General features: G+C 38.2%; 1 protein-coding gene across 4 annotated transcripts; it reads right to left on the bottom strand.

The window, feature by feature from the left end:
• Window positions 1-217: 217 nt before the first annotated feature.
• zgc:153867 (uncharacterized protein LOC337226 homolog) lies at window positions 218-11,337 on the bottom strand. Of its 4 annotated transcripts, none has more exons than XM_042003650.1 (7): window positions 11,146-11,337; window positions 6,375-6,402; window positions 4,542-4,685; window positions 4,258-4,431; window positions 3,100-3,177; window positions 1,962-1,996; window positions 218-751 (listed from the first exon to the last, which is right to left on the bottom strand). In XM_042003650.1, the coding sequence occupies exons 1-6, from the start codon at window positions 11,320-11,322 to the stop codon at window positions 1,968-1,970; spliced, it is 630 nt and encodes a 209-aa protein (XP_041859584.1). In that variant the 5' UTR covers window positions 11,323-11,337; the 3' UTR covers window positions 218-751; window positions 1,962-1,967. The 4 variants fall into 4 exon arrangements, with proteins under 4 accessions (XP_041859584.1, XP_041859586.1, XP_041859585.1 ...); XM_042003652.1 differs by lacking the exons at window positions 6,375-6,402; window positions 11,146-11,337 and adding exons at window positions 6,613-6,640; window positions 7,030-7,147; XM_042003651.1 differs by lacking the exon at window positions 1,962-1,996.
• Window positions 11,338-18,255: the final 6,918 nt, after the last annotated feature.

Genomic DNA, 18,255 nt, shown 5'->3' with positions numbered 1-18,255 from the left:
TTAGGTAAGCACGACGACGACCGAGATATTGTAGCATGTTCCATGTTGATACCAGCATTGTGCCTTTAAGTCGGGCCATTCCAGCAGCAACACTGCCCTCTTGTGAGAACAGCATAGGAAAGACAGTGCAGGAAGAAAATCTTATGGAGAACTTCATGAAACACTACACCATAACACCTTCCACCATTATCCACTGAGTCAAACAAACCACAGTCACTTTTGAGGAGAAAAAAAACACATTTATTAAAATGTTGCAACAAAACTGGAGTGAATAAAAAATATAGGAGCCAGTCTGAAATGTTTCTAGCTTGTGATATTATGACTTCAGATTTGTTGATTTACCACTAATTTGGGAACATTTCTATTCATCCAAAGCAAATCTTAGCCAATGATGCATAATGTTACAGTAAAATTCTTATATTCAATATATTAATGTCCTCTTCAACATGGACACATTGGCATCAGAAGTTACAGCATATCAATTTATCTCATTTCAAATGTTGCATCTTGAAATGTTATTGCAAACAATGCAAATACAAACACTCCTTAATGAACATAAGTTGGTCATATACATGTTTAGACCAGACAGGACTGTTTGTGGTCTTGTCTGGGGAATGTAAAGGCACTTTTTAAATTAAAAAGGTTGGGGAGGTCTGGAAAAGCTAAATGCACTGGAAACCCATGAGAAAAGGGGGGAAAAAAAAGTGTGATGCTCTTCATCTTCATCCGCTCATAACCATTCTGACCAGTTCTGTAAAAGAGACATAACAGACAAATGTGAGTCTCATGGTCAAACTCTGGGGAGAGACCTACTCCAACTACAGCATGTGGGGCTCAGGCCCACTCCTGAGCCGTGTTTGAAGATGCTGCACTTGGAAACAGATCCCTCATATTCTGTTCACCCAGACAAAAGAAGAGGATAAGTTGAAGTGGGAGAGAGGTAAGGTAATTATTTCTATTGCTTATTCAGCCAAAGCAAACGGTCCTCTAAGATCCATAAAGACTTGGTTAGAGAAGCCATCCTTGTTGTATGCGTTCCTCTAGATGAGAAGCAGAGAAAAGGGGAGGGGAGATCAGGGGAGCTACAATCCAGACAGCTACAAATTCATTTTCCATCAGTACAGAGAAGAAAACAGTCAGCAAAAGAGCAACTCAATGCATTTTTCTGGTTAGTAGAAAAAGGGACTGGTCCACTTGCCGAAATGTGACTATATGTAGAAATGCAAAACCATGTCTAGTGTGAATGGGTAACACCTCTGACACCAACACAGAAGAAAAGTCTGCTTAAAAAGCACCAATAACATGCAAATGAACTTAGAAAAACAGCCTGATAACCACTGCACTGACAGTGACCACCAGGCATTCCCTGAATGAGACCAGTCTCTTCCCTGTGTGTCCACCATATCCCCGTATAAACTGAGGGGAGTCAGAGACACATACAGAGGGGCATGCTGCAGCCAGAGGCCAAGGCAAAAGGCTGCAGGAGAAAGACAGAGCAGCAGGAGGCTACATATGGGTCAATGCCTCAGGTCTGCAGGGATACCACCAGGCTTTCCCACAGACACACACAGGTCAAATCTACTTTACAATAGTGCTTTGTTCCCATTTGTCAATATGAACAATGTAACTGCAAATATCTCCTGTTAAGATATCCTGTTAAGATAGGCTAAGCTGGGTGAATTTATGAAGAAACAAAGATGCAGGAAAGTCTGGAGGTGCCGTCCCAAGGTTTACATCAGGGATGTCTAGCTCGAGTCCTTGAGGGTCAGAATCCTACAGGTTTTCATTATTTCCCTGCTCCCCCACACCTGACTCAACGAGTCATTGTGGAGAATTTCATAGGAAGTTGTATCCATTTAATTTGAGTCAGGTGACTTTGAGCAGAGAATCACTGAAAACCTGCAGGACAGTGGCCCTCGAGGACAGACTTTGGACACCTCTGGTTTACATAATGCCCGTACCGGCCCTCAGCCTGACATGATGTGGCGGACAAATGCTGCGGAGAAAGAACAGTTGACATTTAATCATGGCCTCTGGGAAAAAGTCTATTAAACACAAGTGATAAAAACATGTTAGGAGATGGCAACATGAATGATGGACAGGACCCTGAAAAAGCCACACTGAGGATTTTTTCATTGAATACTACATGCATTACATCACAGTAACTCTTTAGCTTTTTCTGTAATCCATATGAAAAGCTCCTGTGGTCAGTCAGAGGAAAGACTAAAGAAAAATGGAAGATTATGCAACAATTCCCAAGATGCTTTTAGTGCTCATTTTTCACCGATGTTACTACTCTGCCTGGTGATAGATAAAATCATGACTTAATTGACGGTGTTGGGGCTATGTTCAGCTGCTGAAGCTAAGGTGCTTTTGTGAGCAATGTTATGAACACACTGCAAGTTACACCCATTAAAAACTACTGCGTCACAGCCATCACAGCATTGCCTTGACTTTGCAGTAAATGCTCTGTAATTCTTTGACGCCAGTGAAAGAGCTGGTGAACCAGCTACTTCAGCTTTCCTCCCACATACAGTGGAGCAGGCTTGTGCTTGGATAGCCACAGCTGAGGGTGGAATGACATTCAGTCTGGTCACACGATTGATCAATCTGGTGATCATTCAATACAAAACACTGTTATAATACAACTAAGACTTTTTCTTTGGATCAGAGGAAATGCAAATAGTGTTGTGAGTTAATGCCAAATGTTTCAGGGACTCCTTAACATGAATACCCATCTAAAAGTAAGGCCAACTTTAGCACAGAAAGTAGTTACTAGAAGTAACTAATAAACATATTTTGGAATCCAGTGTTTCCCCTGAGGTTTTTGGCATTAGGCTGGCGGCACCTTCTTTGGAAGACTTGGTGTTACCGTTTAAGTGATGTCTATTGGCAGCTATATTTAAAAATATATTTGACACATGGAGGTTTCAGTATCACTTTTTCAAGACTGGATATGATAATAAACAAACAATTAACTGAATTTTTACTTCATTACATTACATTAATTTAGCAGACATTTATCAAAGGTGACAGCTGACTCAGGCCTTATAAAACCCAGGATTCCATCTTGACATTCTTCATTAATTTTGCTCTCACCTTCATAATTGATGCAGCCATTTGCATCTTCATGTCCTGCCAAGAGTGTTTCCACCTCTTCCTCTGTCATTTTCTCCCCTGAAAATGTAAAGAAAAAAAAATACATATTCATATTTCATTGCTTGTATTCCCAATTAGGTGTGTCACAATACTAAAATTTCAAACTCAATACTGATTCTAAGGATGGTGCTCGATACTCAATACTATTTAACACTACAAAGGGGGATTTCTTTTTTTTTCAAAGTCAGAATAACACAAAAATAACAACACAATCCAAACAACAGAACAAAAATATGTTAATAAATATAAGACATTAACAATGTAAAATAAAAGCATAATTTTAAAGCTCTATTAGTTTTTGCAGAGATAGTCTTCATACAGTCTCAGTGTTCTCACTGTTTGCTCACTGTGGTGCAAAAACAAAATACCAAACAAAAAAAACACTTCAACCACTAGTTAATGTACTTATTTACATAAGTGTCCTTTTCTTAATACTTGAGATGAGTTCAAGTAAACAATAGAACAAACAAACTAGTTATTATCTACTTTTAAAACTTGAGTTAATTAAAAAACATTTAAACATATTAGCTTTCTTAATGTTTTTGTCGTCATTAAAAGGCAATAATATCCGACTGTAAGCCAAGGCGTGACCAGCCAGTAGCAGCTTCGTGCAATTCATTTTCAGCAATTTATTTTTGCAGAATTTTTTTTTTCTGTTATTTTCTGTAATCTATTAAGGTAGTTTTAAGCAAACAGCTCTTCAGGCTTTCTGAAGATGTTTTCCAAAGCTGTTTTACACATGTCCAGTCCAGGTACATTTTCAGCAAATGTATTTCTTGCTTAATAAACCACTTAACACTGACCAATAAATCATTCAAGGTTAAGGAGAGAAAAAAAAATCTTTCACAATGAATCAGTGTTGCGTCTAAACATAAACAACTTAGAACATAGAACAAGTTCAGCTCTAAAAAGCATCACTTTGTTACCTGCAAAAACACAAACTGTTCCCATTTCTGTTTACATCTATAAAAAAAAATGCCAAACACAATATGACCGGCAGAAAATAACATTTTTAGGAAGAATCTATAAAACTGCTCATGTCAACTTAAAGTCTTTCTATCCAAACAACTATTAGAAGGGCACAGAGATGCAACTTGCCTAGCGTGGTGAGGACATGACGTAGTTCTGCTCCCATTACTGTTCCATTGCCCTCTTTGTCAAAGACACGTAGTCCCTCCACAAAATCCTCCATGGATCCCTGATCTTTGTTCTTTGCAATGGCCTGAAACATGGGCAGGAACTGCTCAAAGTCCAGCATCTTGGTGTTCATCTCTGCAAAAAAAACAAGGAAGATGGTAGAAAAGAGCCAGCCAATGTGTCTATCGAATTAATTTAAAATAAAAATACACAGCGTTAGCCAAAACTTGGGTCTTTCCTCTCACCTTCAGCCTTTGGGTTTCCCAGGACTTTGAGTACATCAGCGTTAATGGGGTTCTGTCCCAGCGCTCGCATAACATCCCCACACTGGCTGAAGCTGATCTTGCCATCTCCTGTCCTGTCGAACAGCAGGAATGCCTCCTTAAACTCTGCAGGATACACAAACGTGTAATTAGAGAAGAAACACAAAATACTGAAAAGTAAAGAAAAAAAAATGCTGACATGTATGGAGGAATGACATACAAAATAAGAAGTAGAAATAAAGGAGGGGGACAAAAAGTGAACAAGCAGACAAGAAAAAGCTTGCAGGTGGTATGAGTCTCTGCTGGTGAGGTTCCAGCCTTCTTCTCCACAAAAACACATTTTTCAGGGAAAATCTAAAATAAGTTTAATTCATACAAAAATGACCATTTATTTATCTATTGCAGTATGGTGAGAAACTTTAAAAAAAAACTTGCTCTCAGCAAGTTGCTGATTAGTACTGCAGGCACCTTCTAACTTCCTCAGTTCAACTGAAACATTTGTTTGTTTTCTTGTCAGTTAGTAGACATAAAGAACAACTTCACCCAAAGGAAACTTCATTCTGCCATCTTTGTTGTATTCTAAATATACAACCATGGACTGAGTTTACATGTTCATCAAATAAGTTTTGATGTTTTGTACTCATTTACTTTGAGTACTTGTGTCCAAACTTCTGGTTGGTATTCTAAGTATGAAATTTCTTCAAGCCCAAGACAGAAAATATATTGATGCACTTATTATAAAAGCAATCGTGGACTAGAGAATAATAAAGAACTAAACTAAGATTTCCCATTGAACGCTAAAGGAAATTAAATGCTTTAAAAGCCTTTTGGAGCTTTTTTTTCCCACTTAAGTCACAAAAAATCCATAAGAGTTTATATATTTTCCCTTTTCTTTTCAACAAAAAAGCTTTGTGTGACAACCCAGCTGTTTGTCAACTCAACATATTCAATGTCAGTGAGATAACTAAGCTGTTTAAAGGTTGCATATCCAAGTACTAAGCAGTATTTTGTTTAAAATAAGTTAATAATGAATAGCCCCCTCCATAAGCTCTATCAAGTGTAAAGCACATCATTGCTTTGATGCAACATCAGCCACTTCAGTTTTGCTCAACAGACAAAATGCTTTGCTCAGATCTTGATGTCGAGGAGATAAGGAGTGGAATTACACAATGTCCAGGCAGCAGGGTGATCCTAATGGTATGGGACTAAGTATTCACCAAAAAAGCTCAGGCAGTGTTGTGAAAATTTTTTCCCCCCCTTCTTCTGAGGAATGTGCCTCTTCCTTTCTGGCCCGTTAGTGCTTTTCCCAACACCATATTTGGTATTAGAGGAGTGGAGGAAAGTAGGAGGAGAGTAAGAGCAGCTTTGGCCTATTATGTCAGCTATGTTTAAACAAACCTGCCCTGGGACAAAAACCATCCACTATTTTATGTTGCACCAAAAATGGGCACACTGGAGATGAGCTATTAGGAAGATATCAGGCAAAACAAGTTCATGACAAACAGAAGCAGGATTTTGCACAGTCTGTCAAAATAAGACTAATGAGAATAGACACAAGCTCATGGTCTCTTTAGCTTTGCGAGGGAAAAAATAAAAAAATAAAAAGCTTACATACAAAACACAGCAAGACACGTCAAGGCTGGTAAGACTTACACCGGTATTTTATGTTTTTTTTTAATTACCAGACAACAGTGCAAAGCGTTTCTCACTCGCATTTACAAATGGTTTGGCTCCAAAACTGGCATGCAGATCACACCCTACACACTCCTAACAGTCATTGTTTTTGTGTAAGGCGGACCCACTTCACCAACTTACCATGAATTTGATCCAGGTTAAATTCAATCTGGAAAGGACAAGCAGTTGCAAGTGGTAAAGTGATGAAATTGTAAAGAAACAAAGAAGGAAACTTAATCTAAACTACTGCGACAGGCAGGTATAGAGCAAGGTGATAGCAGTGATATGGGGCAAAGTGTCATCTTAGACGATCAAGAATGAAGGCATGCCAAACAGAAAGGATACAACGTGAATGTCACCACACATTTTAAAAACTCACCGAGGATTTGATCTTCCGAGAAGTCAGACTGTTCAGAAAGAAATTAGGCTAAATCAAAATGGTTCCTTTTGCTGAGCAAAACCTAATTAATGTTCATTTAAATGTGTATCTTGTCATATTTTTCAGTAAGAAGACAAAACCTCAAAGAAGGCAGCGTCCAAATATAGAACCGTTAGCAATGTTTATTGTACACGAAGGTACTTCAGCAACAATCGTTTGATTTATATTTTTTACCTACAGTAGAAGCTAACGCTAGCTCAACTAAAGTTGCACTTCCGCTTGAGTCAGGCGAGCCTTTTCAGATATTCAAAGTAATCTTAAGAGCATTGCTAATCAAGAACATTTTTCTTGAGATTTAACATCTTATTGCACAACTCGCACGACTGCTATCCAGTCTATTGAAACAAAAAAACCCACCATAGCTGTGATGGCTGAGGTGTGTCCGAGACGAAGGCAAACCCAAGAATGTAACGCCGGAAGAGAAGGCAGAGTGAGAAAACCCTCAGAGCCCTGCGTCATGACGCAAATGACGCACGGGTCAACGTCCAAGCAGGAAAGCATCGAGAATTGCACTCCATATATAGAAACAAAGCCCAAGGTGTGGTTTGTGGTTTGAATTATGTGGGTTCTTGGCCTTTCAAACTTCTCAGATAGTTTAATTTATGATTCAGGCGACAATCGTGAAGTAGTTAACAACTGGAGTAAATTCAAAGGAGATTTTTGAGGGAGGTCAGGTTGATGAGAAAGCATGGACTGATCCAAACAGATAATCCAGTCTACACAAGGAGACACAGTTATGGTCATTCTGTCCTTTTGTTAATTTTATTTATTTATTTATATATTTATTTATTTATTTTTATCCTACCCCATTCCTGATTTTTTATGGAAACCTCACTTATATTTGATGATCACTGGGCAGACTTATGTAGGCTGCAGATTTACACACATGAAGGTTTATCTTTCTTTCTTTCTTTTTTTTTTTTTTTTGGGCTATTGAACATAAAGTTTGTCTGTGCTAACGCTAAATCTGAGCTTAGTTAATCATGTGCAGCCATTATTTTTATATAAGCCATTTAGCCTAGCCATTAGTCATAATTACATGAAAATGTAGGATACAAGAAAAAAAAGTGAGGAGTCTGTGAAAGATGTTTGCAGCATGATAGACAACAATAATCCAAGAAATTGCCCAAAGACTTGGAAAGAAGCCTGAAAAGTTGTGCTAGACAAGTAAAGCCTACCAGCTGTGTATAAGACCTGGATCTACCAACATGCCAAGGAATCAAGATTTCTCTGATTGCTCCCTGATCACATAGTCTAAATTTTCACAGTCAGTGAAGTTGAAAGAGGGATCAACAGGTTCCTTCAGAAGAGGGATGACCTTGGAGCCTCAGCAGTACACTTTATTTTAGGAGACTAATAAACTTAAACTGTTCCTCAATAGCTTGGATGAAGAATACACTGTCCCCCATACTTGAGAGGTCAGAGGATTATTGGTCCTTTGGTCCGAAAGGAAAGCATTTAGGGACGGGCATGGCAAGCAGGATGGTTTGGAAGAAAACGTGAACAAGAGAGGAGCAAGCAGTAAGAAGGACATTTTTATGGGCATAGCTTTGAAAGCGAGAGGGTATCATACAAAATACTCAGCATAGATTTTTCCCAATGTTGAAATAAAATCAATGAATAATCTAGCTGGGAGATAAAGTGCCTGTCCGGGGTATACCCTGCCTCTCACCTTGTAGCTGCTGGGATAGACCCCATCCACTCCGTGACCCTGCATTCAAACAAGTGAGTATAGACAATGGATGGATGCATGGAAAAGTGAAGCCACCATCTTGCCTTCTTTTTTTGAGGAGAAAGATCCTGTCACAGATCCTCTATGAATGTTTGAAAACCCTGGCTGAAAACCAATGCGACTGGCAACATAATCAAAAACCCAAAAGCCACAAATAATATTATCTACAGTTGTACAAGACTGGACCCAAAAATTAGCCTGGGAAAACAACTGCAGTTCCCAAAAACGGCTGCCAAGGTCTTGAAAGCCTCTTTAAACTCAGGGTATCTGTGAGGACCATAACTGGGGAGACTAATGAAAGATACTTGGTAAAATAAGTGATGCTAGGAAAAGAATGAGTGCACAAGATGAGAAGTGAGATACAGATGATACACAGGTCAGTCTGTCTGCATGGCCTACAACATGCTGAGCCTACCAAGCTGGGGTAACACCAAAATGGATGTGGATCACAAGAGTAGACGCCCTGGTAGCTTAAAGCTACCTTGAAAAAAAGCAAAAGCTTGGCCAACATTGTGAGAGTCATCTTGATGATGGCCCAAAGAAAATTAGTAATGGTAAATGCTAATTCCATGTTGTATATATGTTACATTTAGGGAGCCTGCTGTTAACTGTTCAACATAATCAGTTCTTAAAGGATGGTTGCTGTCTTGATCTGATTGAATTTCGATCTGATCTGATTTTAGTTTTTTTTTTTATTATTTTATTTAAATATATTTAAAAAATGTTTGTCATTCATATGCTATTTATTTCAATAGTTTTTAATGCTATGTGCACATTGTAGCACTTTGTTTAACTTTGTTTTTAAAGTGTGCTATAAATAAAGTTGCAATTGCAGTTGCAGCGCTCTAATTAAGAAATTATTTCATGATGTTTTAAGTCATGCTCATCTCCTTTGTAATTTCTGTCTGACTTTACTGAGTTTGACCCCAAATTAATGCAAGATTTCACTGAGTGACTTTGCTTCTGCTTTGCATTAGGGATGTGGGTGCCTGGACATCTAATTATAATGGATTACTTGTGCACAGTGAGATCATGGGCCGAAGCCAGATAACAGCCAGACCAAATTACTGTCGTTGTCCAGAATGAGGTCTGACTTCCTGATGTCTATGATCCCAGTGTGAGGAGAAGTGGCCCACATATTCTCACAAGCTAAATGGGGCAAACTCCCTCCTTAAACCATGCAACGCACACAGTGTAATGCTTGAAGCTGATGAGAGTGGCAGCAAAGCTCAAGCACCAACCAAGAAAAGACACATCATTGTAAACTCTAATGTGGGACATCATTAATTTGTCAAAAAAAATTATAATAGATTATGATGATTTATTTCTGTTGTGTTTTTTTAATGCTTGGAGGACATTTGCAATAGATATTGTGCAGAAATTTATACTGGTTAAGAATTTGATACCAAATTGTCAAACAACCATAATCCCATGATAAAATACTGTTGCTTCATATTAAATTTACTAATGTGGCCTTTTTCTTTCTTTTTTAAAACTACTTTTCAAGAACAAGTAACATGAATTTTCCTATTATAAAATGCTGGACTCATGGAATCAAATGTAACTTTTTGATTCATTTGACCAAGAAACAGTGTTTCACCTCACAGAATATCTAATAATATGTTTCCAAAACTGTTTGCTTGGAACCTTAGAGAAAAAAGTATATATATATATATTTGTGTGTGTGTGTGTATACATACTGCATATTTTTAACATGCTCTGGATTTATGTTGAGATATAGAACTACTACACAAGAGTACTCAATGGATTCAAGTGTTTTTGTTTTGAATTTGTCACTACTAAACAAAAAACATTAGAATCTGTATTAACTGCCCAATGTGTCATATCCAAACATTTTTCACTTTGGTTTTTGTAGTCTTGTCGTGTAGTTCTGTCTTTCCTGTCTTATTTTATAGTTTCCCCCTTTCTACTCATTAGTTCACCTGGTTTGATTTGTTCATTCACTTCACCTGTTCTTTATTAGTCCTCCTGTGTGTGTTTGTATTCTTTTCACTTTCATTTTGCCAGATCATTGTTGTGATTTCACCAGTGTCATTTTGTAAGCCATTTGTTCTTTCATAAAAATCTTTGTTTCCTGCACTGGTCTGCCTCTCACCTCAGTGCTGCTTTTGTGTCCACACTATCTCCACCACATGACACAATGTTAATAGCATTTACTGTCAGATACTATAAGATGTAAATGTTTTATACTGTCAAGATCTTTGACAATGTCCATCTTTAAAGTCCATGGACAGAAATTGAAGAATGTTAGTTCCCATGGCAACTAAAACCAATAATTTTATTATTTAATTTGTTTACTGAAGTTTGTAAATTGGGACATAGTGATTTTACTTCTTATAGAAATGACTGGATTGTTGATCTTAGGGGATAGCTTCCTCATTTATTGGCCTTTTCTAAGAAAAGAAATAGCTCAAACTCTGGCAGAAATAAATCTCCCTCCCCTTAAGGAGGTCACTGAGTGACTGACAGGCAGTCGTCAGTGTCCCATTTCTTTGCTTAACTTAGACTTTGAAATGTGCTCTATTTAACAGGCTACAGAGATCTACACTGAACACAATCTTATTCAGAAATGTTTTAATGCAATTAGCAATGTCAACTGACTAAAATTAACATCGACATTGTGCATGACGTTGAACAAATATATTTTGGAAAAGTCATAATTAATGAATGCCCCACATAAGCTTAGTCACAAACAGTATACATCAGTATAACCTACTCACCTCCAAAGTGCTGGGGTCAAATGGTGAATCTGAAGGACGCAGCATCCTCGGCTTCTGCTCTGGAATCAGTTTTGGAGCTACAGAAACTGCAGGAAGGGAGGGATAAGGAGGACCCAGTCTGGGTTGGGTCACTGGTGAAGGAATCTTCTTAATGGAGGGTTCTCTTTTAGGAGCCATTCCCAATGTCGTGGGCAAATTAAACTTGGTGAGATATTGCTGCAAATGCTGCCAGTGTTGCTGCTGCAAGGGGAAAATATCGAGCTATGAACTAAAGTGTGCCAGTTGTTGGAGGTGAGGGGGAGGAGAGCAGCGTTGTGATGCTGATGATGCTTGGGGACTAGCAGGTGGATGAGGCAGAGGTGGATGCATGGAAAAGCCTGTGAGTGAAGCAAAGTGTAGGAACGGAGGTAAAAACAAGAGTGTAATTTAAAGGAGGAACAGATTTAGACCTAACCAGGCTGACTCATATGCTGTTATTTGGGTCAGTATTGTGTGTGCGTTTACAAAAACAATCATTCTTTTCTAAAACATCATAGTTATTTTTAGACTCTAGATTATATAATGTTTTATGAATTCACACAGTAAATGTTTGAAGATTGCACAAGAAATTGTGAATGTCATTTTACATCTATCATACAAAAGTGTTCTGTTCACTAATCATTGTTGCCACTTTACAGTACAAATATCTCATTCCTCACTTCTTTATTTTTAATTTCCAAGGAGCTAAAACTTCTCGTAATCTTAAAAAGTGACCTATACAACGCTTCTGCAGCTTTTATGGAAAGTTTTCAAAGTTTTTCTTTGGGTATTGGCTGCTTTTTCTCTCATTGTCAGTCCTATCATTGTGCCAAGTTTAATTTTATATGTGTTTTTTCTTGGCACTTTACCAATAGCATGTTGTAATAACATATAGTTTGCTCCCTTTTTTTTTTGGTTACATCCATGAAAATACCAAAAGATATTACAATTTGTCAAGAGAAAAAATAACAGTGATTTCCAAAAAGTTTCTAGTTGATAACTTCAGATATCTCATCATGGTTAGTGTGCTCCTAAAAAGATTTAGAAACCTGGACAATTGTTTGGAAAAATGAATGACATGCCCAAAGAAACACAACAACTATCAACAGCAGATTAACAGCATCTGAAAAAAAAAAAAAAAAAAAAATCTATCAACAAGCTGACACAGGGCCTGAGAGATGCATCTGACCCTTCAGTTGCTCTGAATACTGCCTCATCAGACATAACCTCCAAATCAAGAAGCCATTCAAAACAACCAAAACAGGAAAACAGAGAGAAAAGGCTGACGTATGCAAATGGCACAAGAGGACTGTTTTATATTGAATGTGTTTTAGTAAATATATGCTTATATGAAGAAATAAAGATTTTTTGGCCACTACTGCATATTAGTTGGTATTGTCTATTTTTTTCCTAACCATGAGGATAACATTTGGCCGGTACCTTAAAACTGACTGATACAGTATATGATAAAATAACACATCTCAGTTTTACACTTTGTCTCTGTTTCAATGTAAAAGTTTTTGAGACTCTAGTGGCCTTTAACTGTGTCCAGACAGAAAATGTGGGCAGAAAGAGCAATAACATGCAGTAAAGGGCCACAGGTTGAGACTTGCCACTGTGATCGGGTATTTGATTGCAGGGCTTTTGGTCAGCCAGTTGGGTTGCAGCAGACCCCTCATTCATCTCTGCTTTGTGTGGTATAGGTCACTGTTTACTGGCAGTGGATTTAAGAAATGTTCCTGAACTAATACAATAATACAATGCTTTCCACTCCTCACAATCATGTCTGGTTTTTAGCGTGTTTTCCTTGACCAAACAACATTAACATTTTTTAAACATTTTGCTGTCATTACAGTAAAGATGATCCCATATTTTCCCCCAGAACAACATTAATATCTCTGTTATTTCCAATTAAATTTACAGTTTAAATTATTTGTAAATTGATGGATTTTCTTTTCATTTTCATTTTACTTATTGGAAAATACAGTAGATCATTTTTAAATGGTTTCATACTACCTTAGAAGATCATATAAAATGTAAAATAAATTCAATTCAGTAGTTTCTTAATGAGCTGTAAGATGTAGGTCAGACTGAATTAGCTGATTAACAAAATAGAAACAGTAACTAACCACAGGTATCACAGATATGAGACATTTCACAAATGTAACACTAGATGTCACTATAACACCGCGAGGACAGCACACAGGCCCCAACAAAGTTGTCATAAATTAATCACAAGGAGCAACACGGCTTTATTTTATCTATCTATCTATCTATCTATCTATCTATCTATCTATCTATCTATCTATCTATCTATCTATCTATCTATCTATCTATCTATCTATCTATCTATCTATCTATCTATCTATCTATCTATCTATCTATCTATCTATCTATCTATCTATCTATCATGCTGATTGAATTTAACGTTTCTGTGCAAAGTAAAGAACAGATGTAAAACTTCTGGCGTCACGCTTCCCGTGCATCCAATAATCACTGCTCTGCACTCGTCAGTAGATTTTGGGCACAATCCATCGCGCGCTCAATGGGCCTTGAAATCACTATTTATGCATCAGGTCCGTCAAAACAATAGCGCTGCAAGACCCTTGCTGCGAGACCAACGGTACAGTTGGTGCTTCAGCGCTTCAAACAAGTGAAGGAGGAAAAAAAGATACAGAGCAAGAAATTTATCTGACCGACTTCAAACGGAAAATAAGAAGAAATCTGATCAAACAGATAACAGAGTAGTAACAATTATTTTTTGTTATTATTTATTGTTTTCTATGTATTTAAGGGGGATTTTACGTTGCGACCTATTCTCCAGCCAGCTGGTTGCTGATGAGTCTGGCGAGCAGACAGCTCAGTGTCAAACAGATTAAGAGGATTACCAGGGCCTCACGTTTTCTTCATCATTTTTAACAATAATCCACTGCAACATGCTAATAATAACTTCAGGAGTATCCTATATGTTTGACATTGAATAGATTATTGGATGTAGGATAGAAAAAGTAATTAGGAAAATTGAAATATTATCCTTTTGTGATTTCCAAGTGTCTGTGTGTGTGTGTAAATCAAATTATGTCTGAAATCAATTTAATAAATTATCAGACATTCAATTGCAAAAAATTACCATTATGAATTCCCCTATTTTCCACTTTGTTTGGACTGTTGTGAGAGCAGATTAAATTACTCAGACTTAAAGGAAATGTTTCAACAGATCCTCTGAGGTGCCCCAACTGACTAATGAAATTATGGCAGCTTTTCCACCTAATGTCATTCAAAGTCCCCTCTGCAACAGCAAATCTCCAAACCACCTGATTTATTTTTAATGATATTACACCCTCAGTTGGCTGTGTCATGGTAATAATCGGGGCTGCTCCAGCTGCCTCTAGATCACATTAGCCAGGCTTAATATTGACAGTGCCGGGCCCACTAAACAATGAGGCTATGGGGATATGGAGCTTAGAGCCAGCCTAGCCAGTGGGTATTCTGCAAGAGGTTGAGGAGGAGCAGGCCTGGATGCTCCAGTTCCCTATGCCCTGGAGGACTGGCACCATCATTAGGCGGCTTCTATAATTCTGTAGAGCTTTAAATCCAGTATTTCAAGATTCAGACCCCACCCAGACCCAAGACATCAAATCCATACAGACAGGGGACCATGAAACTAGTGGCAACTTGATTCCCTGCTATTCTTTCACCGGCCAAGACAACAGCTCAACAGCTGCACCTTGTGTGAGTTCCTGCTGTGAAGTATTTTGATCAGGCTGAGAGGCAACAAGTCTGTGGGGTTTACCTTAATTAGATATTGGAAGTTCATTTTTGAGAGTATACAGGCAACTGTTTCCCAAAAAAACAGTCAAATCCGTCTAATGTCTTATGTACAAAAAAATGCTACAACCATTAAATGTTTTTGCACACAATGTTATTTCTTTATTCATTTGATTTCTACTCTTTTTTTTATTCATTTATATATAACTTTTTCTTTAAGGACAGAAAATATTAAACACATTTTGCAGTCTGATTTCATCAGAGAGATGTTTTATCCTTTTGACAAATTTATGTGGGGGCCTTGTCTACTTGCTCCATTTGCATAATGGTCACACTGGGATTCAGACTAAGCTACTTGTGGGACACTTGCACCTGATCACAGATACGTCATGGCTCTTTGCCAATCACACCTTCAGAGATGATTCTCCCAATTAAAGATCACCTGTATTTGTCCTTGCCAGGTTGTTCATTATATGTAAGATGTCCTTGCATAGTGAGATTTAATCTTCTATCCCAAATTGTTGTCTGGATCGGAGGGGATTTTGTATAGAAGGGGGGGGAGTCGGTCCACAGATTAGCGTTGTTGATTAGTGGTCTGGTGTAATCCTTTCAGACCCTCTCTCTCCAAAACACCCCTGGGATATGCCGGTCTCCCTGAGGACCGGCAGCATGGCAGATGGATCCCCCCCCTCCCTCTTCTCCCCCCTCCAATAGCACACCCAAAAACAGTGTTGATGTCCTGGGATGGAGGTTGTAAAGTATCCTGAATATGAAACCACAGGCACCTTTGTTTAATGGCTCTCTCCCCACTTAGTGAGAATTGCCCTCAGGCCTGATTCCCATTCTATAGTCACATTTCTGCTCGTTTGGAATGTTTTCCATTAGCCCAAAGGAAGAGGAATAAGCAGCAAGCAATCTGCTCTTATTGTCAAGATGAAGTGCTAGATCTTATCAAAATTTACTGGGTGATTTGGCAGACCTCTGCTATTGACATAATAGTTTAATGCACAAGACAACCATTTCCAAATGTATACATAATTTGTAGACTAGGTCTTCTGTCAGATAGGACTATAAGATTACTGTCTGATGCAAGCAGATAAAAACAACTGTACATTTGACATTTTCAGTGAATATGGACTTTTTTTTATATAACTTGATTGATTCATATTTAGAACCAGTTATTACAGATCTTTCTAAGTCTATTTTTTTTAATTCTTTGTTGATTTGCTCACAAATGCTAAGTGGGCTGCTTAGTTAGAATTGGGGAAAAAAACACATTTTTTGTTATTCTTTCAGTGTTTCAGACTGTAAAATGAACTAATGGCAGAAGAAAAAACTGAATGAGGTTTATGACTCTACAGCAACATATCTACTCAACAACAGTTAAGGTTAAACACAGTAAAAAATAACTTGAAAACACAGCTGAAGTGTGTATGTTCCATGAATATTTGAAAACATTGCAGAAACTGAGATAAGTACAAATAAATACAACTGAATAATAAAGGATAACTTTTGTTAGTTTGGCAACAAAACAGTTTAATCTGTCTTGCAGCTCCTACCACCCAGTGCCACATCACACCCCACGCCTTAGCATGCCAACTCTTCAAACAAATCCAAGCTCACACCATCCTTTCTGATCACTACAAGGGGTTCAGCTTTCAGAAGCACACCAGCGAGCATGTGTGTAGAGGTTTAATTCCTATTGTATTCGTGCAGTCTTAGTGTGTGTGTCTGCATTTTAGCAAAAGAGGGAGATGGAGATAGAGATGAAGAAAAAGACAGGAACAAGGACCCATCTGTCAGCATAGTGCACGAATCTCTCCCAATCCACTTGGTGTCCCTGGGGACAAGAGCATAAGACAACTCACTTGTGGCAGTGTTTTTCTTTTCTTTCTTTTTTTAATTTTTTTTTTCTTTCTAAAGAAAGGGGTTACCCCACTAACAGCAGCAAAAACACTTAGATGACTAATGAAGATTGGTAGGAAAAAAATTAAACTAAATGAGTTTTTGTGTGAGATTTTTATTTTGCTCATTTATTAATTTATTGATTTTGTCCATATTGCTTTCTTTTTATCTTATGTTTTATTTTTATGAGTTTTTAACATTTATCAGGGTACTTATATATTTGTACAGCACCTTGGTTCTCTTTGGATTTTTAAGTTCTAACAAAGTTAGATTGGATTTTAAGCACAAGTTAGAAGTTCATTTTGTTTAAAGATTTTTTAAAAGAAAATCTGGAAATTTAAGGCTATCCAGTTTAAAATCATGCAAGATCATCAAATGTTGGTACAGATGCGATGCAAAACCATGACCTCTTCCAGAAGGTTGGCTATCTGTGTTACTGCTTAAATGGGAGCAGGCCAATTCCCTTTCCGTTATTCACACAGTCATTTGGCAAACCGATGGGGATTGTGGGACACTGGGAGGCTTCAATTCCCCATTCAGGCTGCAGGTGTGTTGAGGCCATTCTCACACTCAGGGGACTGAGGGGGAGTCTATGCTATGTGATGGGAGTGCATGTACCTGGGGAGTGTTGGGCATCATATTAGTCACATACGCACACTCACATACACTGAGTGAGTGAATAAACCAACGAACAAAGCTTATCTCTACATCAACGCGCCCTGATGATCAGTACACTGACCAGGAGTTATTGGGACCGTTAGTGTGGTGGAGAAATGCTGTTTCAGCACGAGACATCATCTTAGGTTGAAGGAGGTGACGCCTGCGCACCCAAGCAACAGATACCCCCGCCCCCCAACGCTTCCTACATCGGGCCATCTGTGCCCTGTAAATCGTTAGATAAGTGGCCATTTTTACGCAGTGTTGCCGATTAGCCACTTGACCAGATCTCGTTTCCCAGACATTAGAAATATATTGCAAGCTTAAAAACAAGGAGAGTAACAGTTGCAAAAGTTCAGTCATGAGTACAGCTGTGCGCAGTCGTGCGCACAATGGGATCAATGCGGGGGCACGTGCGACTCGTGAGACCCCGGCTGTCAGTGGCCAGTGATGACAATGGACTCCCACTGGGCCGCGGCTTGCCACTCACGAGAATTGGCGGGCTTTTATTATGCCTTGGCATTTGTTGTCTAAACTGTGAAAAATTATTAATATTGACAGACAATTGATGTATTAAAGGACTAGAGCTAACTTTCAGGGGTTTATAGCAGGACATGTCTCTGAGTTGAGAAGTCTTGGACTATAATAGTGATAATAAAACTTTATCATACAAAATAACGTAAATTGAAAAAAATATTTAAAAAAACAAAACAAAAAAACCAGGGTAACTTAATTAAGACATAACCCCCAGCCCTGTGGATT

The sequence above is a fragment of the Melanotaenia boesemani genome, chromosome 13, assembly GCF_017639745.1.
Source record: "Melanotaenia boesemani isolate fMelBoe1 chromosome 13, fMelBoe1.pri, whole genome shotgun sequence".
In the NCBI taxonomy this organism is placed as follows: Eukaryota; Metazoa; Chordata; class Actinopteri; order Atheriniformes; family Melanotaeniidae; genus Melanotaenia; species Melanotaenia boesemani.
The sequence above is the reverse complement of the archived record's forward strand: the minus strand, read 5'-3'. Positions and strand labels throughout refer to the sequence as shown.